This window comes from Borostomias antarcticus (genome assembly GCF_949987555.1).
Source record: "Borostomias antarcticus genome assembly, chromosome: 22".
NCBI lineage: Eukaryota > Metazoa > Chordata > Actinopteri > Stomiiformes > Stomiidae > Borostomias > Borostomias antarcticus.
In genome coordinates, this window is record NC_140255.1 from 5,507,774 (window position 1) to 5,534,045 (window position 26,272).

Sequence of the window (26,272 nt, forward strand, 5' to 3'; positions counted from 1 at the left end):
AGGGTACGGTGTCACTACGGTACGGTGTCACTACGGTGTCTCCGTACTGAGAAAGAAACACAACAAGGCATTATCCATCTGAAGGTGAAAGCATCCATCTTCTTTTCTCCAATTTTGAGGCTTAGTTCCATGTTTCTTGTTGAGACAATTTAGGATGAATGGATGGGCAAAGAAAAGAAGAAAGGACTGGATGGGCAAAGAAAAGACGGAGAAATTGTAAAGGACAGTGTAACAATGGAAGGAGTAATACTAGAGAAAGGATAGACAGTTTGAATAGAGTGGCAGCATCTTACCGCTGGTTTGAGAGCAAGTAAGAAACACCCTCCAAGTTTGGGCATGGCATTCTGTTCAAATCTCAATCAAAGTCACATAATCAATTCTCCTCAGCACTTAAATACATCAGAGTATCTCCAAAGTGGTAATCAAGAGATGTGACCAACGGCAGGCGTCAATCCTCAACACCCTATTAACACACCTTCCACCCTGTCTGATACTCCTCAACGCCCTATTATACACACCTTCCATCCTGCCCTATTATACACACCTTCCATCCTGCCCTATTATACACACCTTCCATCCTGCCCTATTAATACACAACTTCCATCCTGCCCTATTTATACACACCTTCCATCCTGTCTGACACTCGGCGCTAGCCTACTGTATAAATGCATGGCAGTTGTCATTTGTCTTCATACTGTATGTTATCTTGAACCACGATAATGACAATATAATATAATTCTAGCAGGAGAAGCAGTTTTATATTTGTCATTTGATTTGAATATGACCGTTTTCAATCCATTTCTGTCATTAAGAGTTACCTGTATTTCATAGTACTGCTACTTATCTCAGTAATGTCCAGGGTGAAGGTGTGTTTGTGTGTATTCCACCCTGGTGGCTCCTGGGTCCTCCTGGAGGAGCACCTTCCTCTCAGCAGATGATCTGGTGGGTTGGCTGGTGGGTCGGTCAACCGACCAGAGCTGCTCCTCTCCTCACAGTCCCATATATCACTGCTAAAGCTCCTCTTGACATAATGTCTACTTTCTGAAGCGTGATAATCTAGCAGAATATTTGTTTGACATTCTGTAAAAGCTCCACTGTGGAGGACACTGAGTCAGGCCTCCGCCTGCTCCTCTCGCTGCTTCTGCTTGAACTTCATGTTCCCATAATGCATCACAGCGCCTGTCAGCTTGTAGATGGCCAGCTTCTCATCATTACTGAAGCCCAGGATGTCTATGGCGCTCTAGATCATTGACAAAAAGCAAAAAACATTGGTGTCGATACACAGTACATCTTACACACACGCACAAGAACAAGGGGGATCTCTCACATCAGTGGCCACCAGCTCCTCCTTGTCATCTATGCTGGCCACAGCGATCTGGCCCTGGCTGATCATGGGGAAGTCATAGGGGTTGGATGTAATCAGCAGCATATCTATACAGAGAGAGAAATCACAGTTTACTGTATGTACCAGTATGTTCCATGAACAGATTTGTTTTTTAAATGATAGAGCAGCATATATGATGGAGTAGCCCAGACTTGATGAGGAGCTGCAGTTATATATTGGCTTTAGCTTTGGCATGGGAGACCCAGGTTACTGTCATTATTACACTAGTTTTGTTACACAAAAACAAGTTTGGTACAAAAGTAGTTTGAGTACCTATGAGCTCAGTCTTGTGGCCAGTCATGATCTGGTAGAAGATGTGATAGCTCCTCTCATCCGCCAGCTGGAACGTCACCCGGGACTTCTCCATCAGGTCTCCAGAGCAAAAGAGCAAGGGAGGTTGGTTCACACAGAACAAAAGAGACAGTTTGGTTAAAGGACACAACGTAAGATAATATTATTCAGAGAATGAGAGCAAAAGTGAACAATACACAGAAGAAAAATAGTTCAAGTGACCAACAACAGAAAAGTTTTATTTTTTTTAAGAGCAAACTTACCTATCAGCGGAAGCCAGTTTTCCTGAGGTTCCGAAGTGAATTCTGATGAATTTACCCTATTCAAATGGTATGAAAATTGTGTTGTTTTACACTGCAAAACCTTCAGTAATTTAATGTATAATTTAAAGAAGGCCCTAAGAAGATTTCAGGGTCTACTCACGAAGCGAGAAGAGTTGTCGTTCCTCACAGTCTTGGCGTTCCCAAAAGCCTCCAGCAGAGGGTTGGCTGAAATTATTTGATCCTCCAGCGTCCCCTAGAAACAACAATCTACACCATTAAAATTACAAAGTTTCTGTCAATACATTTTAATTGTATGTCTATGTTGTTTTATTGATATAACATCTCAATGTTTGTCTCACCTGTATTTTACCAGCTGCCTCCTTCTTCTTATCAGCACCAGCCACCGCGATTGTGGCAAAGTACTGGATGACTCGCTTGGTGTTGACAGTCTTGCCTGCACCGGATTCTCCACTGTAGCACAGAATTTTTTTAGCTAAATTGACAGATTTTTAGACAGTTTAAATGATTTCCACGTTATTTTCTTATTCTTCGATTCATCATCTCAAAAGAAATGCAGTTGACTTACGTGATCAGGACAGACTGGCACTCACGATCTGTAGGTAATTTGGAAACATACACACATTTATAAATAGTATTACTGTAAACAATTTCCTGCCAACCCCAAAAGCAAAATCGGTAATTGGTTATTAATTAGCACTTACATTGTTAAACTATCAGAGGAAAGTTCATTGTAAAAATAATTTGAAGTTGATAGATAACATTTTATGTAGACTGATCATAAAAAAAAACTATCCACAGAGCTTTTAGAAAGGTGCATAATAAAAGTATTGCTTTCCCCCCCCAAAAAATCTTGATTATGAATGTATTATCTTAACAATTTTGACGGGTCCGAAATAAATGTTGTGTTTATCTGTCTGAGATGTCTGTATTGTATATATATATCAATATAGGTGATATCATACTTCATATCAATGTATATCAATATAGGTGATTTCATACTTCATATCAATGTATATCAATATAGGTGATTTCATAACTCTCACCTGTAAGCATATTTTGATATGCATTATCAGAAACAGAGAAGATGTGTGGTGGGGCCTCCATGGGCTTCTTGCCACGATAGGCCGAGACCACCTCCTGGTTGTAGACCGGAAGCCACTTGTAAGGGTTTACCGTGGCACAGAACAGCCCAGAGTAGGTCTGGAGAAGAAAGCAACGTGCAGTCTGTAAGAGACCAACACAAACTGGCAAACTGGATTAGGACAAACAAACATCCTTATTCAGATCTCACTCACGTAGATCATCCATGCTGCATAACGATCTTTGAGGTTGAACAGCACAGAAGGCTCGTTGAGGTGGGTCATCATGGCCATGTCCTCAATCTTGTCATATTTTGGAGGATTCATGGGGTGGCAGTCCTCATCCTTGACTGTTACAATCTGAAACACATCAGTCAAGGAGAAATAATCCATAATTCCCTGAGTCAAGCAGGGATCCAACCCTGAATTTCAACCTTATTTTACACGAACCAAATATCAACCATTATGCCAACAGGACATCCTCCTGCCCGAGGGAGACATTTCTCAAAGAGGGCTATCTCATCACGAAAGTGTAGTTCCAAACTGCCTCTATTGAATTTTCATGTTGGACTCTGATGATCCCAAAGCTTTGTCATCTAGAGACATGTTGATGGATGAAGGTGAGTTGAAGATTAGGGGTCATGTAGTCGATTAGTCATTAGTCAGCTGAAATAAGACTCACCTCGCCAGCCTCAGTCTTCACGGTGGCTTGGCCACCTTCCCTCTTCTGGACCACTCCTTTGATGTAGAGTTCCTTGTTATCAGGCACGAAGCAGGCTGTTTTGGCATCGAAGGGCCGGTTCTGGGCCTTGATCCGCTCCTTCTCTGGCTTCCGGAGGTAGACGGCGGCCGGGCCATACACGGCCATCTCTGCGTCAGAGCTCATGGTGGCTGTTCACTGATGTACGAGCACACAGACGCACATCATTATTTCAGATTCATTGTTATTTTATTATTATTATTATTATTATTATTGTTGTTAGTGTTAGTGTTATTGTTATTATTGTTATTATTATTATTATTAAAGGTTGTAAAAATAAAAAAAACGTGCTGTGCCCTCCTTACCATGATGCTCACACGCCCCCCCTGGTAGAATATACCTGGTCTGAGGGTACGGTGTCACTACGGTACGGTGTCACTACGGTGTCTCCGTACTGAGAAAGAAACACAACAAGGCATTATCCATCTGAAGGTGAAAGCATCCATCTTCTTTTCTCCAATTTTGAGGCTTAGTTCCATGTTTCTTGTTGAGACAATTTAGGATGAATGGATGGGCAAAGAAAAGAAGAAAGGACTGGATGGGCAAAGAAAAGACGGAGAAATTGTAAAGGACAGTGTAACAATGGAAGGAGTAATACTAGAGAAAGGATAGACAGTTTGAATAGAGTGGCAGCATCTTACCGCTGGTTTGAGAGCAAGTAAGAAACACCCTCCAAGTTTGGGCATGGCATTCTGTTCAAATCTCAATCAAAGTCACATAATCAATTCTCCTCAGCACTTAAATACATCAGAGTATCTCCAAAGTGGTAATCAAGAGATGTGACCAACGGCAGGCGTCAATCCTCAACACCCTATTAACACACCTTCCACCCTGTCTGATACTCCTCAACGCCCTATTATACACACCTTCCATCCTGCCCTATTATACACACCTTCCATCCTGCCCTATTATACACACCTTCCATCCTGCCCTATTAATACACAACTTCCATCCTGCCCTATTTATACACACCTTCCATCCTGTCTGACACTCGGCGCTAGCCTACTGTATAAATGCATGGCAGTTGTCATTTGTCTTCATACTGTATGTTATCTTGAACCACGATAATGACAATATAATATAATTCTAGCAGGAGAAGCAGTTTTATATTTGTCATTTGATTTGAATATGACCGTTTTCAATCCATTTCTGTCATTAAGAGTTACCTGTATTTCATAGTACTGCTACTTATCTCAGTAATGTCCAGGGTGAAGGTGTGTTTGTGTGTATTCCACCCTGGTGGCTCCTGGGTCCTCCTGGAGGAGCACCTTCCTCTCAGCAGATGATCTGGTGGGTTGGCTGGTGGGTCGGTCAACCGACCAGAGCTGCTCCTCTCCTCACAGTCCCATATATCACTGCTAAAGCTCCTCTTGACATAATGTCTACTTTCTGAAGCGTGATAATCTAGCAGAATATTTGTTTGACATTCTGTAAAAGCTCCACTGTGGAGGACACTGAGTCACTCACAGCTACACCTGTGTCCAGCCGTGCCAACTGTTCAGCCTAAAGATAGACGCGGTATGGAAGATCCTGACGTTTTGATCTCTGGACACAGGAAGATACTAGCCTGGTATGACCATCCCGATCTAGCGAGCTCACTGCTTCGCTCCGTAATATGCGTTAGTGAAACAGAATGTGAGCTCGCGAGAACGGGATAGTCGTACCAGGCTAGGAAGATACATTGTCTTACATAGACAGTATTATTGCCAATCTATGTTAATTAAGATACTCTATCATATATAGATATTCTCTAACATGAAATAGTTACTCTAACATATAATATATAATGTTATCATAATAGTTAATTTCATGTATGTTTCTGAAAAGTATTAATGGTTCCTGTGTCCCACATTAGTGTAACAGCCAGGCAGCCATGTTTATAATCAGTTTGATTCTCATGTGATTACAGCCTCTTTCCCACTGGTACTTTTGGACTAATCAACATGGAGCATGTGCATCTTATCCCACATGTAGAACTGTGTTCAGACAGCAGGTGTGGTAACAGGAGGGAGTGTCAACCCCAGAGTGACAGTTTGAATACATTTCACACGTTTAGTCTCAATTTTCACATAAAGCATGCAGCAGGTCTTTTGAGACTCGTTATCGGCTACAAGGAACATTTAGACACTGGGACTCGTGTAGCTTGACCTCTGGGCCCATTAACAGCAACACGACCTTGTCTGCGTCACCAGAGTCCCATCGCTAACCAGGGGAAACACTGACAACATTCTAAGGTCATGTCTGTGGACATTTTGGATAGCAGATCTACACAAACACAGATTAATTACATTCATGCTGAGGCCATCCCTTGTTCATGATGCTTCCTCTGTTATCTTAATCTCGGTTATATTATCTCTCTTGCGGTTGCTGTGGTTAAACAGAATAATTTATACATTTCATAATTTATCATTTATAATTGATACGTTTTGTAATGTGTGTTGTGTTCTGCTGTGTTCTGCTCTCTTCTGTTCTAAATGTCAGTCAGGAACCGTCCTGTTAGTGTGGGTGTCAAGTGGACCTGTCAGCAAGCCTTGTTCCTACAGCACGTTTTCACTCTTTCTCTCTCTCTCTCTTCCTCTCATCCCTCCCTCCCCCCTTTTTCTTTGACCTCCTCCCTCTGTTGTGCCATGTAGCCCTCTCATCTACTGCATGTCCTTCCCGTCGCCTGCTGGTCTGAACACTTCACAGTCGCTGCTGCATCAAAGTGACCCTGGGTGAAAGTCTCACAAACACTGTAGTAATTAACCCCTACTTTACAGGGATTGCTACAAATGCCAGGAACACGCCAGCTGCTCCCAACTCATGACCCAACAGAAGGAGTGGAATGCGGTCAGGTCTGGTGGTCGGAGCTCCTATAGTGATGTTCAGGGGTGGGTAGTCCCACAGTGGTCAGGTCTGGTGGTCGGAGCTCCTATAGTGATGTTCAGGGGTGGGTAGTCCCACAGTGGTCAGGTCTGGTGGTCGGAGCTCCTATAGTGATGTTCAGGGGTGGGTAGTCCCACAGTGGTCAGGTCTGGTGGTCGGAGCTCCTATAGTGATGTTCAGGGGTGGGTAGTCCCACAGTGGTCAGGAGATGTTGTGGCTACTGTATGTTGTTGTTTGTGTATTGCAGCAGGTTAGGGTTAGGGTGCCTTGGTGTTCTTCGGCTTCGGTTTAAATTAATGGTGAGTGTTGCCCTTTCCATAATCTCACATGTAATAGGCTATTTATTGAGTTTCTTTAAAAGGAATAGATCTAAATCAATTATTGTTACTTTACACATTCATTCTTTTCGCCTCAGTGATCATCAGGCACTGTTAGCTTGATCGGTATCAGAGTCATATCTGAGACACTGCTATTTTGCAGGTGTATTTGTCAGCTGGCTCTGTGACGGTGAAAGACTATGTCTCCATCCAGTGGCTGTTCATCACCACTGCAACCAGATAAAAACCAGCTGCCAGCTGTACTATGCCAGGAGGATCTCTTACTTTGAATAAAACTAGAATGTATAATGTTGTGTTATATGCTGTAAGCGCATCAATAGCCGTGTTTTTTCACCTCAACCTTTTCCATTGCCTCTGTTTTCCATCTTCATGAATGAAACTCACTTTACAAATGAAGCTACCATGGTTTATCTTGATTAATTATTAAGGCAGATATTTCATGAGTAGAATCGTTTTTTAAGCAGCTTCCTACATAATGTGTGGATGTGTTTAAGGAAGGGTGAGTTATTGTTGGAAGTGCCCATGTCAGATATAACTGCAAAAACCAGGGCTAATCTCCTGCAGTTTACATGTAACTTCAACCATGCCTGGTATTTTAATCAAATATGTCTGCTCTCTCTGTCTCCCCTGAGTCGGGTTTCATGTCTGCCCGTCTGGCTCAGATAGAACAACTGGATTGGCTGTTAGATATTCCAGGAATTAGCCAATGAGCTGTCAGCGTCCAGTCTGATCTCAAGCTGTCTCCAGCTAACCCCACAGAAATAGTTAGGTACACATAAATAAAGGTATGTATTAGCAATCATTTCTGATAATAATATGCAAATGTGAATATTGTTTATCTTGTTTTGCAAAGAATCTCTTCATGTAAACTGTGTATAGAGAGGTTGTGTGTGTGTGTGTGTGTGTGTGTGTGTGTGTGTGTGTGTGTGTGTGTGTGTGTGTGTGTGTGTGTGCAATTGCCTTCATAAGAATCCTGAGCTGTGCTGCGTTGTGTTGATTTTCACCACCATGTTGTCATCCATATGTATTGCTAGAATAAGGGGTTACAGAATTTATTTTCACAAATATTGTTAGAATAAGTACAATAGGCCAACACTTTTTATTAAATACATTTTTAAAGATGTTTTTTAAAACAGGGCAAGCCTTGTAGCACATCCATGGGTGGAGCTGTCATTCTTGAGCATTTCATTCTACATTGATGAACCAGAATGACCCTTTTTATAGTTTTCAATTATAGCTTTATTTGACTCAGGTTACTTTGATTGTTTTTCACTGTAAATGTTTAAGTAAGTAAAGTAAGTAAGTAAATTCCATAGCACAGAGACACGCAGAATTATAGACATTCCAGCATGGTCTAACTCAAAGCTCTCTACTCTTCTCTCTACTCCTCCCCCTCTCTACTCCTCCCCCTCTCTACTCCTCCCCCTCTCTACTCCCCTCCCTTCCCGCCGATGTCACGGCTCTTAGCTCGTAGTTTGTTGACCTGAGACTCGGCGATGTCGGCCCGCTCCTCAGCCTCCTCCAGCTCATGCTGCACCTTCTTGAACTTGGTCAGGTGGGTGTTGGCCTGCTCCTCCTGCAGACCACAGAGAGGGGTACACTACTAATAAAGGGCTCATCTGTGATGATGATAATATAGGGCTCATCTGTGATGATGATAATGATCATGTTTGCTTATAATGAAGTGTTTTTTGCGCTCCAATTACGATGAAGCAGGCTGAATATGGGTTGTCTGTATTTGGGTGGTCTGTGTCAATTAATGTATGAAGCCAAAGATAATTCACCCTGCTGTAAAAATAAAACACGTAATTCTAATTCTAATTGAAAGAAGAGTAGGCAAGTAAGGACAAAAAGGACATGCAGAACTAATAAAGCATTGATACTTTATGTGATATATATTGTAACTGCTTCATGCTATGCATGAACAACAATAATAAGCATGTTCTAGGCTGTCTTGAGAAAGGTTATCCTATAGTAACTGATGCTACTACAGGAGGAGTGTTTGGTTTGACTCACTGCTTCCTCAGCCTGTCTCTTGTAGGCTTTGACCTTCAGCTGCAGCTTGTTTACCAGGTCCTCTAATCTGGCCACGTTCTTCTTCTCCTCCTCGCCCTACAAAAACAGTCCTTTTCATTACTCTCAGCTTCCAATCAATCAATCAATCAATCAACCAATTAATCAACCAAATAATCAATCAAGCAATCAGTCAATTAATCAATTAACCGATCAATCAATCAATCAACCAATCGAGCAATATTTCATATAACAAAAAAAAACTGTTGTGTTAAGGCACTACATACAGTACAGTAGGTTATTTAATAAAGAGGAACACTACCCTAAATTGTCACAATCTACCAATTACATTTCAGGGATCTAGTAACGAAGCTTCTCTGATCTACCAATTACATTTCAGTATAAGGGATCTAGTAACGAAGCTTCTCTGATCTACCAATTACATTTCAGTATAAGGGATCTAGTAATGAAGCTTCTCTGATCTATCAATTACATTTCATTATTAGGGATCTAGTGAGGAAGCCTCTCTTACCTGATAGGTGACCTCCTTGACCTTCCTCTCATACTTCCTCACACCCTTCATGGCCTCCACTCCTCGTTTCTGCTCGGCGTCCAGTTCATTCTCCAGCTCCCTGACCTGAGCCAAGATAGAACAGCCACTAACACGCTTGAGATATATCATATTATTATTATTATTATTATTATTATTTTTTTTATTTTTTATTTTTTTTATTTTTTTATTATTATTATAGTTCATTCTCCAGCTCCCTGACCTGAGCCAAGATAGAACAGCAACTAACACGCTTGAGATATATCATATTATTATTATTATTATTATTATTATTATTATTATTATTAATATTATTATTATTATTATTATAGTTCATTCTCCAGCTCCCTGACCTGAGCCAAGATAGAACAGCCACGAACACGCTTGAGATATATCATATTATTATTATTATTATTATTACTACTAATATTATTATTATTATTATTATCATCACTATTATTATTATTACTACTAATATTATTATTATTATCATTACTATTATTATTATTACTACTAATATTATTATTATTATCATTACTATTATTATTACTATTACTATTACTACTACTACTACTACTACTAATAATAATAATAAAGCATTGTTTCAAAAGGAAAATACTATCTTCCTTAATCCCACCCTGGTTTCCAGTTTATGAATCTCCTTCTTGCCGCCTTTCATTGCAATCTGCTCGGCTTCGTCCAGACGCTGCTGCAGGTCCTTGACTGTGACCTCCAGGTTCTTCTTCATCCTCTCCAGGTGAGCGCTGGTGTCCTGCTCCTTCTTCAGCTCCTCAGCCATCATGGCTGCCTGGTGACGGAGACAGGGAGGGAGAGAGAGAGCGTCATTGACGGTAACTTTGTTTCAACTGACCTCTAAACTTTGTTTCTCCAGTTGTTTTCAAACGTACGTCCATGATAGCCTTCTTAGCTTTCTCATCTGCGTTCCGGGCTTCCTGGACGGCGTCCTCCACCTCTGACTGCACCTGGACGAGGTCCGTCTCCATCTTCTTCTTGGTGCTGACCAGGCTGGTGTTCTGGTGGATAGAGACATAGAGACAAGGGTACAACATTTACACAGGGTTATGTAAATGCACATGTACATTTAGATCATACTTGAGAGTCTGATAAAAATATATTTCACTGCAACCCCTATGCTGAGATAGACATACAGTACATGTCCCTACAGACTCGGGTTCATGTCCCTACAGACTCGGGTTCATGTCCCTACAGACTAGGGTTCATGTCCCTACAGACTCGGGTTCATGTCCCTACAGACTCGGGTTCATGTCCCTACAGACTAGGGTTCATGTCCCTACAGACTAGGGTTCATGTCCCTACAGACTAGGGTTCATGTCCCTACAGACTTGGGTTCACGTCCCTACAGACTAGGGTTCATGTCCCTACAGACTAGGGTTCATGTCCCTACAGACTCGGGTTCATGTCCCTACAGACTAGGGTTCACGTCCCTACAGACTAGGGTTCATGTCCCTACAGACTTGGGTTCACCTCCCTACAGACTTGGGTTCACGTCCCTACAGACTAGGGTTCATGTCCCTACAGACTCGGGTTCACGTCCCTACAGACTAGGGTTCATGTCCCTACAGACTTGGGTTCACGTCCCTACAGACTAGGGTTCATGTCCCTACAGACTAGGGTTCATGTCCCTACAGACTTGGGTTCACGTCCCTACAGACTAGGGTTCATGTCCCTACAGACTCGGGTTCATGTCCCTACAGACTAGGGTTCACGTCCCTACAGACTAGGGTTCATGTCCCTACAGACTTGGGTTCACCTCCCTACAGACTTGGGTTCACGTCCCTACAGACTAGGGTTCATGTCCCTACAGACTCGGGTTCACGTCCCTACAGACTAGGGTTCACGTCCCTACAGACTAGGGTTCACGTCCCTACAGACTAGGGTTCATGTCCCTACAGACTAGGGTTCACCTCCCTACAGACTTGGGTTCATGTCCCTACAGACTAGGGTTCATGTCCCTACAGACTAGGGTTCACGTCCCTACAGACTCGGGTTCATGTCCCTACAGACTAGGGTTCACGTCCCTACAGACTAGGGTTCATGTCCCTACAGAATCGGGTTCACGTCCCTACAGATCAGGGTTCAGTCTGGAAAATACAAAAAGAAAGAGTGTCTTACTCGCTCAATGAGTGTCTTCCTTGAGTAAAAAGGGTTGTGGATCTCGACTGATAATCCATTAATAGATTAATGGAGGTGCTGTACGTACTGTCAATTTCACCAATATACAAAAGACTGTCTCAATAGACACAATCTACTCCTTGACCTGCCCTAACCAAGGATTCAAAGATTCAAGGATCTTTATTTGTCATAAGATATGTAGCCTGTATCCAGCCCCTGAATCGCACACCCACTTTAATTTTCGAAATGTGATACAGGGTCTGGAAAAGCTCTCATTCAGAGTGATTCACGGTTGGAATTCCAACCAGGCCAATCAGCGTCCTTTGAATATGATGTCAAATGCTGTGATTGGTTAGGGGAAGAACTAATCACTGAGGACTCCCTCTTCGGCAACGCCCATCTCAAACATGGATGCAATGGGACCTTGTTCAGACCAAAGAATTAAGTGAAATGAAATGGCAAATCAGTCTGAGTGTTAGGCTACAAGGTATGGGTACCAGGTATAGAATGGAACACTTACCTGAGAGAGCAGTAGCTGCATCCTCTCGCTGACATCCACCAGTTCCTGTTCGGCCATCTTGCGGCACCTCTCGGCCTGCTCCAGTGCCGCCCTCATCTCTTCGATCTCCGCCATCATCAGGGTGTTCCTGCGCTCCACCATGGCCAGCTGCTCCCTCAGCTCCTCCTGGCTGTGTAGAGCCTCATCCAGGTGAACCTGGGTGTCCTGAACATCAGAGAGGTCACAATATATGATCAGTTCATTTAATTTCAGTTCATAGATCCTTGTAAAAATGACCTTATAAATGAAATGAAGTCCACATTCCACATGCATCTGTACACAAGAGCAATATTACTGTACCATCTAGATTAAGTATTTTCAGATGTTCTTGGTATCAAATATCTATGGAAATGGGGCATTGAAGCACATCTGACCTTGTATTGTCCCTGCAGGTTTCTGAGCTGCTTGTGAGCTTCGGCAGCCTGCCTGTTGGCGTGTCCAAGCTGAACCTCCATCTCATTTAGGTCTCCCTCCATCTTCTTCTTCATCCGGACGACCTCGTTCCTGCTGCGAGTCTCCACGTCCAGGGTGCTCTGCAGGGTGTCCACAGTCCTCTGATGGTTCCTCTTCAGCTGGTCGATCTCCTCGTCCCTCTCTGCCACCCTCCTGTCCACTTCAGATCTCACCTGGTTCAGCTCCAGCTGCAGGTGCAGCATCTTGGCCTCTTCGTGCTCCAGGGATGACTAATGGGATGACAGCGGGACGGCATTCTTCCATTTTGACAAAATACTGGGCAGGAATTGGGATTCTTATCACCCAAACCATTAGACCAAGAGAACTTCCATTAGACCAAGAGAACTTCCATTAGACCAAGAGAACTTCCATTAGACCAAGAGAACTTCTATTAGACCAAGAGAACGTCCTTGAAGTCAGGAAGGATGACATTTAGGATCACAGTTCTCAAGCTAAGCTGCTTAATATCATCATTGTGTTCTCCTAACCATCTACTTTGTAGATAATGTATGACTTTGTATGCAGAGTATGTGTGGGTATGAAGCTCTAACCTCTGCCTCTTGTTTGTGTGGGTATGAAGCTCTAACCTCTGCATCTTGTTTGTGTGGGTATGAAGCTCTAACCTCTGCCTCCTCCAGAGCTGTCTGGGTGTCCCGCTTGTCTTGCTCTGCTTGTTTGGCTGCCTTCTCCAGCTCATGGATGACCTTTGCAGACTGTCCCATATAGTCAGTGACATCTGTGATCTCCTCTACAAAAAATGTAAAATAACCTTTGCATTATATGTGAAATACATACAAATACATTAATCATCAATCATCAAATACATTAATCATCCATTTATCTATTCCTTAAGCTTTGTAAAGGGATTATGTTCCTACGTTGAAGGTTCTTGTTCTCTCTCTTCATGTTCTCCAGGTGGTCTAAGGCCTCTTCGTAGCAGTTCTTCAGCTTGAAGAGCTCCGTGCTCAGAGACCGGGCCTCTCGCTGAGAGACTTCCAGCTCTGACTGAGTCTCCGCATACTTCTGCTTCCACTCGGCAAGAACCTGATGGTGGAAGAACCTCATATGCACAGGAACGCAACTTCTTGAAGCTAACATTAACTGGACATCGTTGCATTGAACGAGGCACAATGCAGACATCAATTAACATCTCATGAATAGCACAGAAGTCATCTTCACTTAATACATTCTGCAATATGTTTGTCATTTTGATGTCTGGAAACGCATCCTCGTCAAAGGACGTACCTTGTCAAAGTTCCTCTGTTTCTTGTCCAGTGTGGCGTTGGCTGCATTGGACCTCTCAGTCTCCACCATCAGGTCCTCCACCTCTGCCTGCAGCCGCTGCTTGGTCTTCTCTAGAGAGGCACACTTGGCATTCACCGCCTCAGTCATCTCCTCAGAGTCCTGCAGGCGCTGGGCCAGCTTTTTCCTGCAAGAAATCAACAAAAAAACTGCATTCATTGTAGTTAGATGAATGTGGTATACAGTACGATGCCTTCATCCATGCACTTCAGGTCAGGTCCAGGTCAAGGTCTCCCACACCAAAGAGAAGCACAAACTTGCTCAGTTTGGAGCCCATGGCCCGGGCGCATTCACGCTGAGGGTGTGAGGGCTTTGGGCTGTCCCATTGTCAAATCGTCAAGTGCACAAGGGCTCTCTGGCAGACATTTTGAGTCCTTTATGCCCCCTTTCTGTAAGTCTGCACTTCTGCAGACTTTGCCTAAGGGAATTACTCACAGTTCATATCGTTGTGACGTGAAACATGGGGTTACCTGAAGAACAGCCAATAAACAAGCACGGACAGATCAACCAACCCTAACGTTCACGTTACAAAACAAAATATGTTTTCATGTTTTCAGCTGGGCTTGCTTACCTGCACAAGTAGCCTCATAATTATTTGGTTTCAATATTTTTACGTATAGGCAATCAACTCCAGGGGTTTGTATAATTTGATTTTTTTGAAAATATGTAGGCTCTTGGTTATAAATTACATAGATTTCTGTTGCCCTAAATCATTCCCCAGTTAAAAGCTGCATGACATGAATCATCCATCTCCGTTCAGTGTTCTTTGAATTGAGATTTCCAGCATAAATACGGAAAGAGTTGTGAGGTGCACGTTTTGTCATTCTAAATACATTTGTATATATCACAAACAAGAGTCACAGGCAGTAATGTAATTAGTTTGATTTCACAAAATTATTTCTACAAATTGACCAGAAATGTTTTGAGGGTGACAGAGTTTGTGATAATGTAGAGGGGATTTGACTAGGCCCAAAATTAATTTGATGATGTTGCAAGCGCTGTCCCATTCCTTTTTATACTATTTTGAGTCCTCGCTGCCTCTCGCACTCAACCACTAGGTGACCTCAATAAGTCTGTGAGGGTTCAGGGCTTGAGGGTTTAGGGGGGACATTGGGACTGGGCCCATGTCTTTCACAAACAGTGTTACTCATCTTGTGAGCGTGGTCACCAAACCAACACATCAACATTCTTACTTGGCCTCCTCCAGCTCCTCAGTCCTCTGGATGGCGTCAGTCTCATACTTGGTTCTCCACTGTGCCACCTCAGTGTTGGCCTTGGACATGCCCCTCTGGAGCTCCGCCTTGGCCTCCTGCTCCTCCTCAAACTGCTCCCTCAGCAGGTCACAGTCATGGCGGGCTGACTGCAGGCTATGGGCCAGGGCATTCTTAGCCTAGAGACAGAAAACGCATTGATAAAATGTTTTCATTTATACTTAAAGAACAGAAGATTGCAGATTATTGAACTCCGTCAAACCTTAACTTCTTCCTCCAAAAGTCTCTTCATCTCTTCAATCTGTTGACTGCTGCCTGACTTGATTCTGTTCAGTTGGGAGAGAGTGAGCTCCTTCTCTTCTAGCAGGCGTGTCATCTCACCTATTTAGAATTAAAAGGGAACATACTAGTGTGACCAAAATGGAGCTCAAATCATGGTCTTTCTTATGAAACACGTGCAAACTGTAGTTCAGAAGTAGTCATGGTCACCAAACCACCTCCAGCACAGACGTTAAGTGAATATAGAATTTGTCTGTGATGTCCATGAACGGTGGAATCGTACCATTTTCTGTTCGCAGGCGTGCATTGAGGGCCGTGCAGTCTGTCAGAGACTTCTGGGCCTCCTCTGCCTTGGTCTTGTACTCACTGCTCTGGTCTTCCAGAGTCCTGTACTGCTTCTCAATGTTAGCCTGAAGTAGTGAGCATAATATATACATATATATATACACATATATATATATATATATATATATATATATATATATAATACAATACCTTATTTGTCATTCTGTATTAATTTGGATGCCATTCCTGTTTCTCAAGTGCCTTTTTTACCTTACTCTTCAGGATACACTCTATGTTGCTGGCCAAGTCATCAATCTCCATCTTGTATTCACTCTTCTCTTTCTCCAGCTTCTGCTTGACTCTCTGGAGGTTGTCGATCTGCTCTCCCAGCTCTGCCACGCTGTCGGCCTGCTTCTTGCGGAGAGTAGCTGCAATGGCCTCGTGCTGCAGGGTGGACTCTTCAAGATCACGACGCAGCCTCTGGAACTCGGCGTCTCGCTTCTTGTTCATCTCAATCTGAGCAGTAGTGGCTCCGCCGGCTTCTTCAAGCCTCTCGCTGATCTCCTCAAGTTCCCTGGAGAGATCAGACTTCTGCTTCTCCTCCCTGGCCCGAGCAGAGCGCTCAGCCTCAATCTCCTCCTCCAGCTCCTCAATACGGGCCTTCAGTATGGGACAGGTGATCACACCATGGAGATATTGAGCTAGAGCAGAAATGTCTGTGTATATTTGAATGTATAGAGTATGTAGAATATCCAACATACCTGAATCTCCTTTATTTTCTTCTGAAGCTGGGTGCTGAGAATTTGCTCATCCTCAATTTTACTTTGCAGGTTAGTCAGCTCAAAATCCTTCCTGAAAGAAAAGTGCACATTTCATAAACCTTCATGTGAAAATGTATGAACCCTAACCATAACCCCTAACCCTAACCCTAACCCTAAATGTATGAACATTGACTTAATATCGCTTCGTAATATCGTAATGTCGCTTTCTAACATTTTCTCCAAAACTCAGCAGTAAATTCTAAACGCCCACATGGTTGGATGGCGATTACTTTTTCAGCCTTTCATCCATCTGCTGTCTCTCGTTCTCCAGGTCCATGACGTTCTCCTGGGACAGTTTGAGATCTCCTTCCAGTTTCCTCTTTGACCTCTCCAGATCTGCTCGCACCTTCTTCTCGTGCTCCAGGGATCCTTCCAGCTGGGAGAAGAGCACAGTCACAATGAACATGGGAAACTGGTGGAAACATCTAACCTTCAAGGTGATAAAGATAACATGTTTATGCAGACGAATCATTAACAACAACAACAATAACAACAACAAATAATAATAATAACAACAATAATAACAATAATAATAATAATAAGTACCCTAGCCATTAGAGCCTACTTAGATTGCTGTCTGTATCTCTGTTGTTCTTTTTTGACCTTTCCGTGTTTTCAGTTTCACTTATCCAGTTTTTGTCTTTCTGTTGTTTCCTCCAGACCCAGTGCACAGTGCTCGGCTAGCCTGCTATAGCTACATCTGGACTGACACACGGATCAACTGACCCCCCTTCTGGATATCGACCTTGAATTCGGATTACGGATTACTGGACATTGCTTGTTGATCGCCTGACTCCTGCGCTGATTATTGTTTTGACTTTGCTTTCTGGACTTGTAACTCTGCCATTAAACATTAAACCTGCATTTTGCAGTCGTTTGGTCCCAACCCCGACATAACAGACAACAACAACAACAACAACAATAATAATAATAATAATAATACATCCATAGACCTTTTATGAAGTTGCAGAGTAAGAGTCCCCCCCCCCCCCCACCCCACCCCTCCCCCCCAAAAAATACATGAACATTTTTTGGACGGGTCCAAAATTAATGTAGTGTTTATCTCTGTCTGAGATGTCTGAGGTTTGGTTCCCACCTCTAATAAGACTTATTATATTATTATGACGTTGATGCTCTATTAGATGAAGAGTGGTCCAAGTTCACTACAGGGCTACTCATGATCATGCAAACAAGGGCAAACCACTTCTGCTGCACTTACATCATCAACCTGTTGCTCCAGCTTGACTTTGGTCTTGGTCAGAGTGCTGACTTTGTCCTCCTCTTCCTGCAGGTCGTCCAGGGTCTGCTGGTGCACCTCCTGTAGGGTCTTGATCTCCTTAGAAGACTTCATTAGATTATCCTCAAGTGTGGTTACCTCCTCTATCAAATTCTTCACCTGGTCGGGGGAAATACTGTCAAGAGCATAGGTTCCATTCACTTTGGTCTAATGTTCATTATGAGATTCACATGTATGGCGTGTAAGTGTTCCTTAGAGTCTCTGACCTTATTCTCCGTGGCATATTTCTCCTTCTCCACCTTGGCGATGGTGAGCTCAAGGTCATCGATGTCTCTTTTCAGCTCGGAGCACTCGTCTTCCAGCTTCCTCTTTTTGGCAGTGATCTCAGCGTTGATCTCCTCCTCCTCCTCCACCCTCTCAGAGAACTCCTTCATCTTGGCCTCCAGGTGGATCTTGCTTTTGATCAGGCCTTCACACCTCTCCTCAGCATCACACAGGTTTTCTCTCTCCTGTAACACAATCCAAGGTCTTCAGACCACCTCTGCTACATTGTCAAGTCTGGTTCCAAACTGCTTCACAAACAGATAGAAGTGTGGTTCCAAACCACCTCCACTACTTTGCCTCATAACCTACTGCCTGAATCTGGAGGAAGAGGTCATTCTTCTCTTGAAACAGATCAACCATCTTCTCCTCTAGTTCCTTCCTCCTGGACTCCGACTTGGCAAATTCGTCTTTGAGGCGGGAAAACTCCTCCTTCATAGTCTGCATCTCTTTCTCTGCCTCAGCGCTACGTAGCAGAGGCTTGATCTTGAAGAACAGCCTCATCCACGGCCAGTTCTTCACGTTCATGAAGGAACGGATGTTGTACTGGATAATGAAAATGGACTCCCTGCGTGACAAAGAGACCATATATGTATATACCTACACATCACTGAACCTGAAGATGACAAAGAAACGATACATATACTTATATTTAAACTATACATATATTCTTTTTTATAAACCTCACTGAGCCTAAAGATGAGAAAGAGACAAAACACATCTAAACGTCACTGAACCTGAAAATGAATTAATATGAAATATAGATGGCCGTATATATATATATATATATATATATGTAAATATAGATGGTTTTGCAATAGCACAGAACATGCCCTGGTTTCCAGGGCTTGAGCTTGGGGCATTTTCTCCTGTCTTTCATGAAAGTGACCTTGGTTCAAACCCTGCCTTACTGTAGGTCAGTGGCTTAGACATAGGCGTTTCTACACGAGTGACCAGATGTGCAGGTTCCTACCTACCTTTTCTTGGCCATCTCCTTGAACCTCTGCCTGGTGACGTAGCCCCTGGCGATGCCCTGGATCCTGGTCATCAGGACGGCCAGACGCTCATCTCTCATCTCCTCCAGCAGACCCAGCAAACCCGCTTTGAAGAACACCTGAGAAATATGGATTTATACCTTTATACCTTCTATCTATACTTTTATACCTTCTATCTATACCTTTATACCTTCTATCTATACCTTTATGCCTTCTATCTATACCTTTCCAGATACTCAAAGTGGGAGTAAGGGTTTGGGTTAGTATTCAGTATTTAGTCATAGTCACTAGTCAAAGTAAAATCTTTTTTGTCTGACTTAAACTAACATAACACATTTGGTCACAATAAGATGCATGATACAGTCAACTACTCCATACTTTATGTCTATAGAAGATGAGAACAGACAACCATTCCTTCCATAGTTATTGTGAGAAGGCTGCTTTTGTCTGACAATACCTTAGTGTATCCAAATTTGTACTGCGCATGGTCCACGTCGATGGAGGAGAGCAGTTTCTCTGACGCCTTCTTGCTGTCAATGAACTGCCCTTCAGGGATCGCACTAGCATTCAGGATCCTGTACCTGTTTGGGAGACAGGCTGGATGTAGCCATGACCTTGTTATGTTTATTGAACTTGCAGAAAGAGAGTTCCATAACCATCTATGATGATAAGACAACCTGAACAAGAGCCCCCTTCATACAACCTTTTTGGTCCCAGAAAGGATATTCTTCAGGTAAAAATAATCATTATGATGGACTCCCCTCAATGCCTTACCTCTGCTTGAAGTCCCCATAGAGGATTCTGCTGGGGAATCCCTTCCTGCAGATCCTGATGCCCTCCAGCACACCGTTACAGCGCAGCTGGTGCAGCACCAGGGGGTGGTCCATGGAGCCTGATGGACCCACATTCACAATAACGCTCACGGTGGAACTGACACACAGGTTAGTGAACCCAATGGTGAACAATCCCTCAGCATACTGATTCCCAAACAATTAGCCCAAGGAGACACAGCAGTCTAGAGTTACCTCCTCATCACAATAGTGTAGTTCCCAAACCACCTCTGCTACATCCAGCAACACTGAGAATCGCATTCTCCAGAACCTCTTACCTACCAGGTGTTTTGGTCTCATTGGGGATGAGGCATCTGACGAAGTGAGGATGTGTGGACCTCAGGTTTGCCATCAGCTTGTTGAGATTCTCCTGGGAATGTGAAGAACAAAATGGGGGAAAAGGCCTCCTTGCATTCCAGTCCTTCACACTCAAAGCCCTGCTTGGCACTGATCTAGGTCTGACGTACATCTATTTGTGTTTGTCTGAGTAAGACAAGATTGTTATTTTACCCTGAAGAGGGCAGACACAGTCTGGAAAGATGACCCTTTCCTCTTGGATCTACTTGGAGCTACAGCAGAGAGAGAGAGAGAGAGAGAGAGAGAGAGAGAGAGAGAGAGAGAGAGAGAGAGTTTGAAGAGCAGACTAGGTATCCTTATCATGCTAAAACCGTAGCGACATTGCTGTGAACCCACCATTATCTGTTGAGTAGGTGGCAAACAGCTGAGAGAGCAGCCTGAGAGCTGCCTTCTGGTACAGCTGGACCACCGTGTCGTTCAGGGGGTCCTTGTTCTTCTCCAGCCACCCAGAGATGTTGTAGTCCACGGTGCCGGCATAGTGCACCAGGGAGAAGTGGGCCTCCACTTTGCCTTTGGTGGGCTTGGGCTTCTGGAAGTTGCTGTTCTTCCCGAGGTGCTGGTCATAGAGTTTGTTCTTGAAGGAGGTGTCGGTCGCCTTGGGAAACATGCACTCCTCCTCCAGGATGGAGAAGATGCCCATCGGCTGCGGAGTGTAGAAAGGTTTCTAAACCCTGCTCTCTTATATTTGCATATTATTTACATCTCCATGCAGTTCATAATTTACTGAAACTGGCAAAGTTGTGTGTTTCAATGTTTGCATTACCTTCTCGATAAGCTCGATGCAGGCAGCCAGGTCCATGCCAAAGTCAATAAACTCCCACTCAATTCCTTCCTTCTTATACTCCTCTTGCTCCAACACAAACATGTGGTGGTTGAAGAACTGCTGCAGTTTCTCATTGGTGAAGTTGATGCACAGCTGTTCCAGACTGTTCATCTGGGGGAACAAGAGCACAACCAGATGGGTATATTATAAATATAAATATATCAAGACAAACACACTAACATATTGTTTCAAATGAGGCAGACCACCTCGCCCACCTCAAAGATCTCAAACCCTGCTATGTCGAGGACACCAATGAAGTGTTGCCTGGGCAGTTTGGTGTCCAGCTGCTGGTTGATCCTGGTCACCATCCACAGGAAGAGCTTCTCGTACACCGCCTTGGACAGGCCTCCCATCGAGTTATTCACCTACAGGACACAGGTCAGGAGGATCACCAAGCAGACCTGTGTAAAATACTTCTGCCAAAGGCTCTGGCTGTTCTTGAGGTATTTGGTCCTTGGTGAGGGATGAGTGTTCATAGCCTTAACTCATATTCCTAATGTAGCATACACAATATGTTTTATAGTTACGACTTTATATTTAATACTTGTATATGTTTTGTAGTGTATATGTAATAGTTGTATATGTTTTGTACCGTATATGTAATAGTTGTATATGTTTTGTAGTGTATATGTAGTAGTTGTATATGTTTTGTAGTGTGTAGTAGTTGTATATGTTTTGTAGTGTATATGTAGTAGTTGTATGTGTTTTGTAGTGTATATGTAGTAGTTGTATGTGTTTTGTAGTGTATAGTAGTTGTATGTGTTTTGTAGTGTACTGTATATGTAGTAGTTGTATGTGTTTTGTAGTGTATAGTAGTTGTATGTGTTTTGTAGTGTATATGTAGTAGTTGTATGTGTTTTGTAGTGTATATGTAGTAGTTTTATGTGTTTTGTAGTGTATATGTAGTAGTTGTATGTGTTTTGTAGTGTATATGTAGTAGTTGTATGTGTTTTGTAGTGTATATTTAGTAGTTGTATGTGTTTTGTAGTGTATATGTAGTAGTTGTATGTGTTTTGTATTGTATATGTAGTAGTTGTATGTGTTTTGTAGTGTATATTTAGTAGTTGTATATGTTTTGTAGTGTATATGTAGTAGTTGTATGTGTTTTGTAGTGTATATTTAGTAGTTGTATGTGTTTTGTATTGTATATGTAGTAGTTGTAGGCCCTATGTGTTTTGTAGTGTATATGTAGTAGTTGTATGTGTTTTGTAGTGTATATTTAGTAGGTGTATGTGTTTTGTAGTGTATATGTAGTAGTTGTATGTTTTGTAGTGTATATGTAGTAGTTGTATGTGTTTTGTAGTGTATAGTAGTTGTATGTGTTTTGTAGTGTACTGTATATGTAGTAGTTGTATGTGTTTTGTAGTGTATATGTAGTAGTTGTATGTGTTTTGTAGTGTATATGTAGTAGTTGTATGTGTTTTGTAGTGTATATGTAGTACAGTAGGACCCCACTCATCCGAACTTCAGAGATCCGAACCTCCCGGTCTACCGGACAGGCTTAAAAAACGTTTTTTTTTTTGTTTGCCTGCTATCTGGTTACTGGTGGGATTTTCATTACAGTACTGTACCCTACTGTGAATAAAAACAGAACTGTATGTAGGCCTACATGTTGCCTGTAGGCTGTAGCCTACTGTCACGTTTCATTTATTTGTAACTCTAATGTCGAGCGCAAAACGCAAACGAGTCTGCTGCGCGAGAGCTGCATTCCTTGGTAGCCAGAAAGCGCGTCAGCAACCATGAAGCAATCCTAGGAGCATCGAGTCATTTTTCGTTCCCAGTTAATGGACTTCAGGAACACAGACGTGTTGTGAACCTACTGTATTTGTTAAATAATAGCCTACAGCCTAGGCCACGTTAGCCTACATCGGTTGTTTTAGAGACTTTCTTTTAGGCTACAATAGCCTAAGACACGACAACTTGTCTGTCATTTCATTTATTTATTTATTGATTATCATTTGCTCTAATTGTTCTAATGTTGGGTTGTTTTTAGGCTATATCATGTTGTTCTGCGAATACATTAGCCTATCGATGCAGCGTATGCCTCATTTGAGAATAAAGTAGGCTACTGTATTTGATCAAAGCACGCACTCAAGTGGAAATTCGGTTATTTTATTATAGGCTACTGTAGGTCTATTATAGGCTAGGCTGTATGAGTTTAGTTGGCTATTTGATTGCAATTTTGAGGCATTTTCACAAGTGATTAAGGGTATGTATTTATTGGTATTTATGAGTCTATATGAAACAAGTACCACTTATTGAATTTGATGCATTTTAACAGAAGTTTCAGTCATCCGGACATTTCAGAGATACGAACGACCTTCGGTCCCGTTGGGTTCGGATAAGTGGAGTCCTACTGTAGTTGTATGTGTTTTGTAGTGTATATGTAGTAGCTGTATGTGTTTTGTAGTGTATATTTAGTAGTTGTATGTGTTTTGTAGTGTATATGTAGTAGTTGTATGTGTTTTGTAGTGTATATGTAGTAGTTTTGTAGGGTACCTGTTGGACTGTCTGGCCCTTGGTGACATACTCGTTTCCCACCTTCACTCTGGGGTAGCACACGGCCTTCAGCAGGTCGGCTGAGTTCAGGCCCATGAGGTACGCCACTTTGTCTGCCACTGATGGATACATTCACACACTTAACTGGTCATTTTCACATAGATTTTGGGATCCAATTTCATGTTTGGGATCCAATTTCAAAATTGTCCAAGTCTAATCAGACCTCTAGTTAAATCCTGATTCAAACTGAATGGTAACGACATGGTATGCACTAACAATGTGGTGATAATAACGACCTTAGAATGACGACCCTCACCCTCGGTGCCATCAGGCTCCGCCTGCTCCTCTCGCTGCTTCTGCTTGAACTTCATGTTCCCATGATGCATCACTGCACCAGTCAGCTTGTAGATACCCACCTTCTCCTCTGCGTTGAAGCCCAGGATGTCTATGGCACTCTGGTCACACAGGGACACAGGGTGAAGCATTGTCAAGTAGACGTCTGTTCCAGGGGATTTCAATCAAACCATATCCTCTGAAAAAAACACTATATAGAACCATTTACAGATACAATAGAAGAACCCTCTGATAAAAGGTTCCATATAGAACTCTGGAACCCCAAGGGTTCTTTCAGATCTGAAAATGGTTCTACAGTACATGGAGCCTTAAAGCTTTCAGTAGGTTATTTTATTACAGATCTACACTGCACCCTAATGGGCTTAAATTGGATCTACTGCATTATTAGACCAAGAGGACACTGTCTTCTATAATATATGGGCTCACAAGGCTCAGATAGGGATGAGAGAGAGAGAGAGAGAGAGAGAGACTCACGTCAGTGGCCCTGAGTTCCTCTGCGTCGTTGATGCTGAGCACGGCGATCTCCCCCTGACTGATGAAGGGGTAGTCGTAGGGGTTGGTGGTGATGAGCAGCATCTCTGAGAGACAGAGAAAGAGGAGGAGAATGGAGGGGCAGTCACATTTGGCTGGATTTACCAATCTGCCACAGGACCAAATGGACCTCCTTGTGCTCCAAGAAAAGACATTTGGCCTTAAAGAGTCAGGCAGGGCGACCTCATCTTATTATCTAAACTATTATTCTGTTGTTGCTGCCAACATGAGGAGCCAGAGCCCATGCAGTTCACTCCCTTAAACTTGGATAAAGGACGAATAAAGAAATGTTGAATCTTGAATAATGGTTCAGAACCACCAGCGCAGCAGTCAGACCAAAGACACGGCGCAGCAGCGGTGGTGGGAGGAATGAGCTTCCCTCCACGGCCAGGATAGCGGAGACCACAGTCCCTCTTCCACAGGAGACTCCAGACCCTGGGCTCCTCCTCCCAAACCTGACCTCTGACCTCTCCACCCCGGAGCCCCCCCCAGCAGCTGCCCATTGTGACCCAATGTTACTTAACAGTATCAGAACTGTTCAGAACCAAAGGGTGCTGTAGAAGTTGTTTCAAACGCTGGTGGGACGAGTCGCCCGGCCTGCAACTGAGAAGCCTGAATATCTCCCCCACAGAACTCCTCTGTGGTCTCGCGGTAGATGTTTGGGTTCTTATGCGGAAGGTCTGACTCTGTTGTACGATCCTCACCTACATCTGTACATGTGCACATGGTTCATATTATGGACTGTTTCCTCTATATTTACAGGTTGATATGGTTATTACCTATGAGTTCAGGCTTCTTGTTGGAGAGGACCTGGTAGAAGATGTGGTAGCTCCTCTCTGCAGGCAGCTGGAACGTCACCCTGGACTTCTCCAGCAGGTCTAGACAGCAGGATCACAGAGGGTCAAAGGTCGCTGAGTGAAGATTACAAAGCATCATGTGATCTTGAAATGTAACCTAATGAAAACTCACAGGTCTCGATATCCGCTGAGGCCAGCTTCCCCTTTGTTCCAAAGTGGATGCGGATGAATTTCCCCTGTTCATGTTCCACAGACACGTTACGTCAGATGACGGAAATTACCGTGCAAAGCGAGAGCTGCCATGTTGGTTGAATGTTGGTTGAATGTACTCACAAAGCGAGAGGAGTTGTCGTTCCTCACAGTCTTGGCGTTCCCAAAAGCCTCCAGCAGAGGGTTGGCTGAAATGATTTGATCCTCCAGCGTCCCCTAGAAACAACATACCACCAATATAACATGATCAATATAACATGACTTGTTATGTCTGTTTGTGTTTTATATGTCACTGTTTTGTGGCAGACCTGAGCAAAACAAATGTCCACTTTGTGTATAATCGAATCGAATTGAATTGAATCGAATTGAATTGAATCTAATCTAATCTAATCTAATCTAATCTAATCTAATCTAATCTAATCTAATCTAATCTAATCTAATCTAATCTAATCTACTTTTTTCCTTATGATTCATGAAATGTATATTTCTCTTATTTACCTTCTGTCTATGCAAGAAATGTGCTAAACAGATGAAGTGAATTAATTGCAGTGATTGATTGATTGATTGATTGATTGCTTGATTGATTGATTGATTGATTGATTGATTGATCATATTTCTGTACTCATGTACATGGTCCCCCCTTGCTGGCCTCACCTGTAGTCGACCTGCTGCTTGCTCCTTCTTCTTGTC

At 42.9% G+C, this 26,272-nt stretch overlaps 1 protein-coding gene across 2 annotated transcripts in view; it reads right to left on the minus strand.

The window, feature by feature from the left end:
- Nucleotides 1–8,430: 8,430 nt before the first annotated feature.
- Nucleotides 8,431–26,272, minus strand: part of LOC311323896 (myosin-4-like) — a gene marked incomplete at both ends in the record, with an annotated part of 19,292 nt that continues 1,450 nt past the window's right edge. Inside the window, 34 exons of one of the 2 annotated variants that reach the window (XM_084456204.1) lie at nucleotides 8,431–8,577; nucleotides 9,018–9,113; nucleotides 9,547–9,651; nucleotides 10,202–10,372; nucleotides 10,473–10,598; nucleotides 12,239–12,442; nucleotides 12,652–12,960; nucleotides 13,354–13,478; nucleotides 13,609–13,774; nucleotides 13,976–14,159; nucleotides 15,226–15,422; nucleotides 15,506–15,624; nucleotides 15,806–15,932; nucleotides 16,078–16,467; nucleotides 16,569–16,659; nucleotides 16,859–17,004; nucleotides 17,848–18,024; nucleotides 18,132–18,374; nucleotides 18,499–18,754; nucleotides 19,164–19,300; nucleotides 19,639–19,762; nucleotides 19,956–20,073; nucleotides 20,294–20,381; nucleotides 20,522–20,580; nucleotides 20,705–21,011; nucleotides 21,132–21,302; nucleotides 21,407–21,556; nucleotides 23,691–23,809; nucleotides 24,007–24,145; nucleotides 24,519–24,622; nucleotides 25,355–25,453; nucleotides 25,545–25,608; nucleotides 25,706–25,798; nucleotides 26,237–26,272. The exon at nucleotides 26,237–26,272 is cut by the window's right edge and continues 79 nt beyond it. In XM_084456204.1, the coding sequence (XP_084312330.1) occupies nucleotides 8,431–8,577; nucleotides 9,018–9,113; nucleotides 9,547–9,651; nucleotides 10,202–10,372; nucleotides 10,473–10,598; nucleotides 12,239–12,442; nucleotides 12,652–12,960; nucleotides 13,354–13,478; nucleotides 13,609–13,774; nucleotides 13,976–14,159; nucleotides 15,226–15,422; nucleotides 15,506–15,624; nucleotides 15,806–15,932; nucleotides 16,078–16,467; nucleotides 16,569–16,659; nucleotides 16,859–17,004; nucleotides 17,848–18,024; nucleotides 18,132–18,374; nucleotides 18,499–18,754; nucleotides 19,164–19,300; nucleotides 19,639–19,762; nucleotides 19,956–20,073; nucleotides 20,294–20,381; nucleotides 20,522–20,580; nucleotides 20,705–21,011; nucleotides 21,132–21,302; nucleotides 21,407–21,556; nucleotides 23,691–23,809; nucleotides 24,007–24,145; nucleotides 24,519–24,622; nucleotides 25,355–25,453; nucleotides 25,545–25,608; nucleotides 25,706–25,798; nucleotides 26,237–26,272 (5,187 nt within the window). Of the gene's footprint in view, nucleotides 8,578–9,017; nucleotides 9,114–9,546; nucleotides 9,652–10,201; nucleotides 10,373–10,472; nucleotides 10,599–12,238; nucleotides 12,443–12,651; nucleotides 12,961–13,353; nucleotides 13,479–13,608; nucleotides 13,775–13,975; nucleotides 14,160–15,225; nucleotides 15,423–15,505; nucleotides 15,625–15,805; nucleotides 15,933–16,077; nucleotides 16,468–16,568; nucleotides 16,660–16,858; nucleotides 17,005–17,847; nucleotides 18,025–18,131; nucleotides 18,375–18,498; nucleotides 18,755–19,163; nucleotides 19,301–19,638; nucleotides 19,763–19,955; nucleotides 20,074–20,293; nucleotides 20,382–20,521; nucleotides 20,581–20,688; nucleotides 21,012–21,131; nucleotides 21,303–21,406; nucleotides 21,557–23,690; nucleotides 23,810–24,006; nucleotides 24,146–24,518; nucleotides 24,623–25,354; nucleotides 25,454–25,544; nucleotides 25,609–25,705; nucleotides 25,799–26,236 lie in introns of both variants that reach the window. The other variant, XM_084456203.1, reaches the window with a different exon arrangement.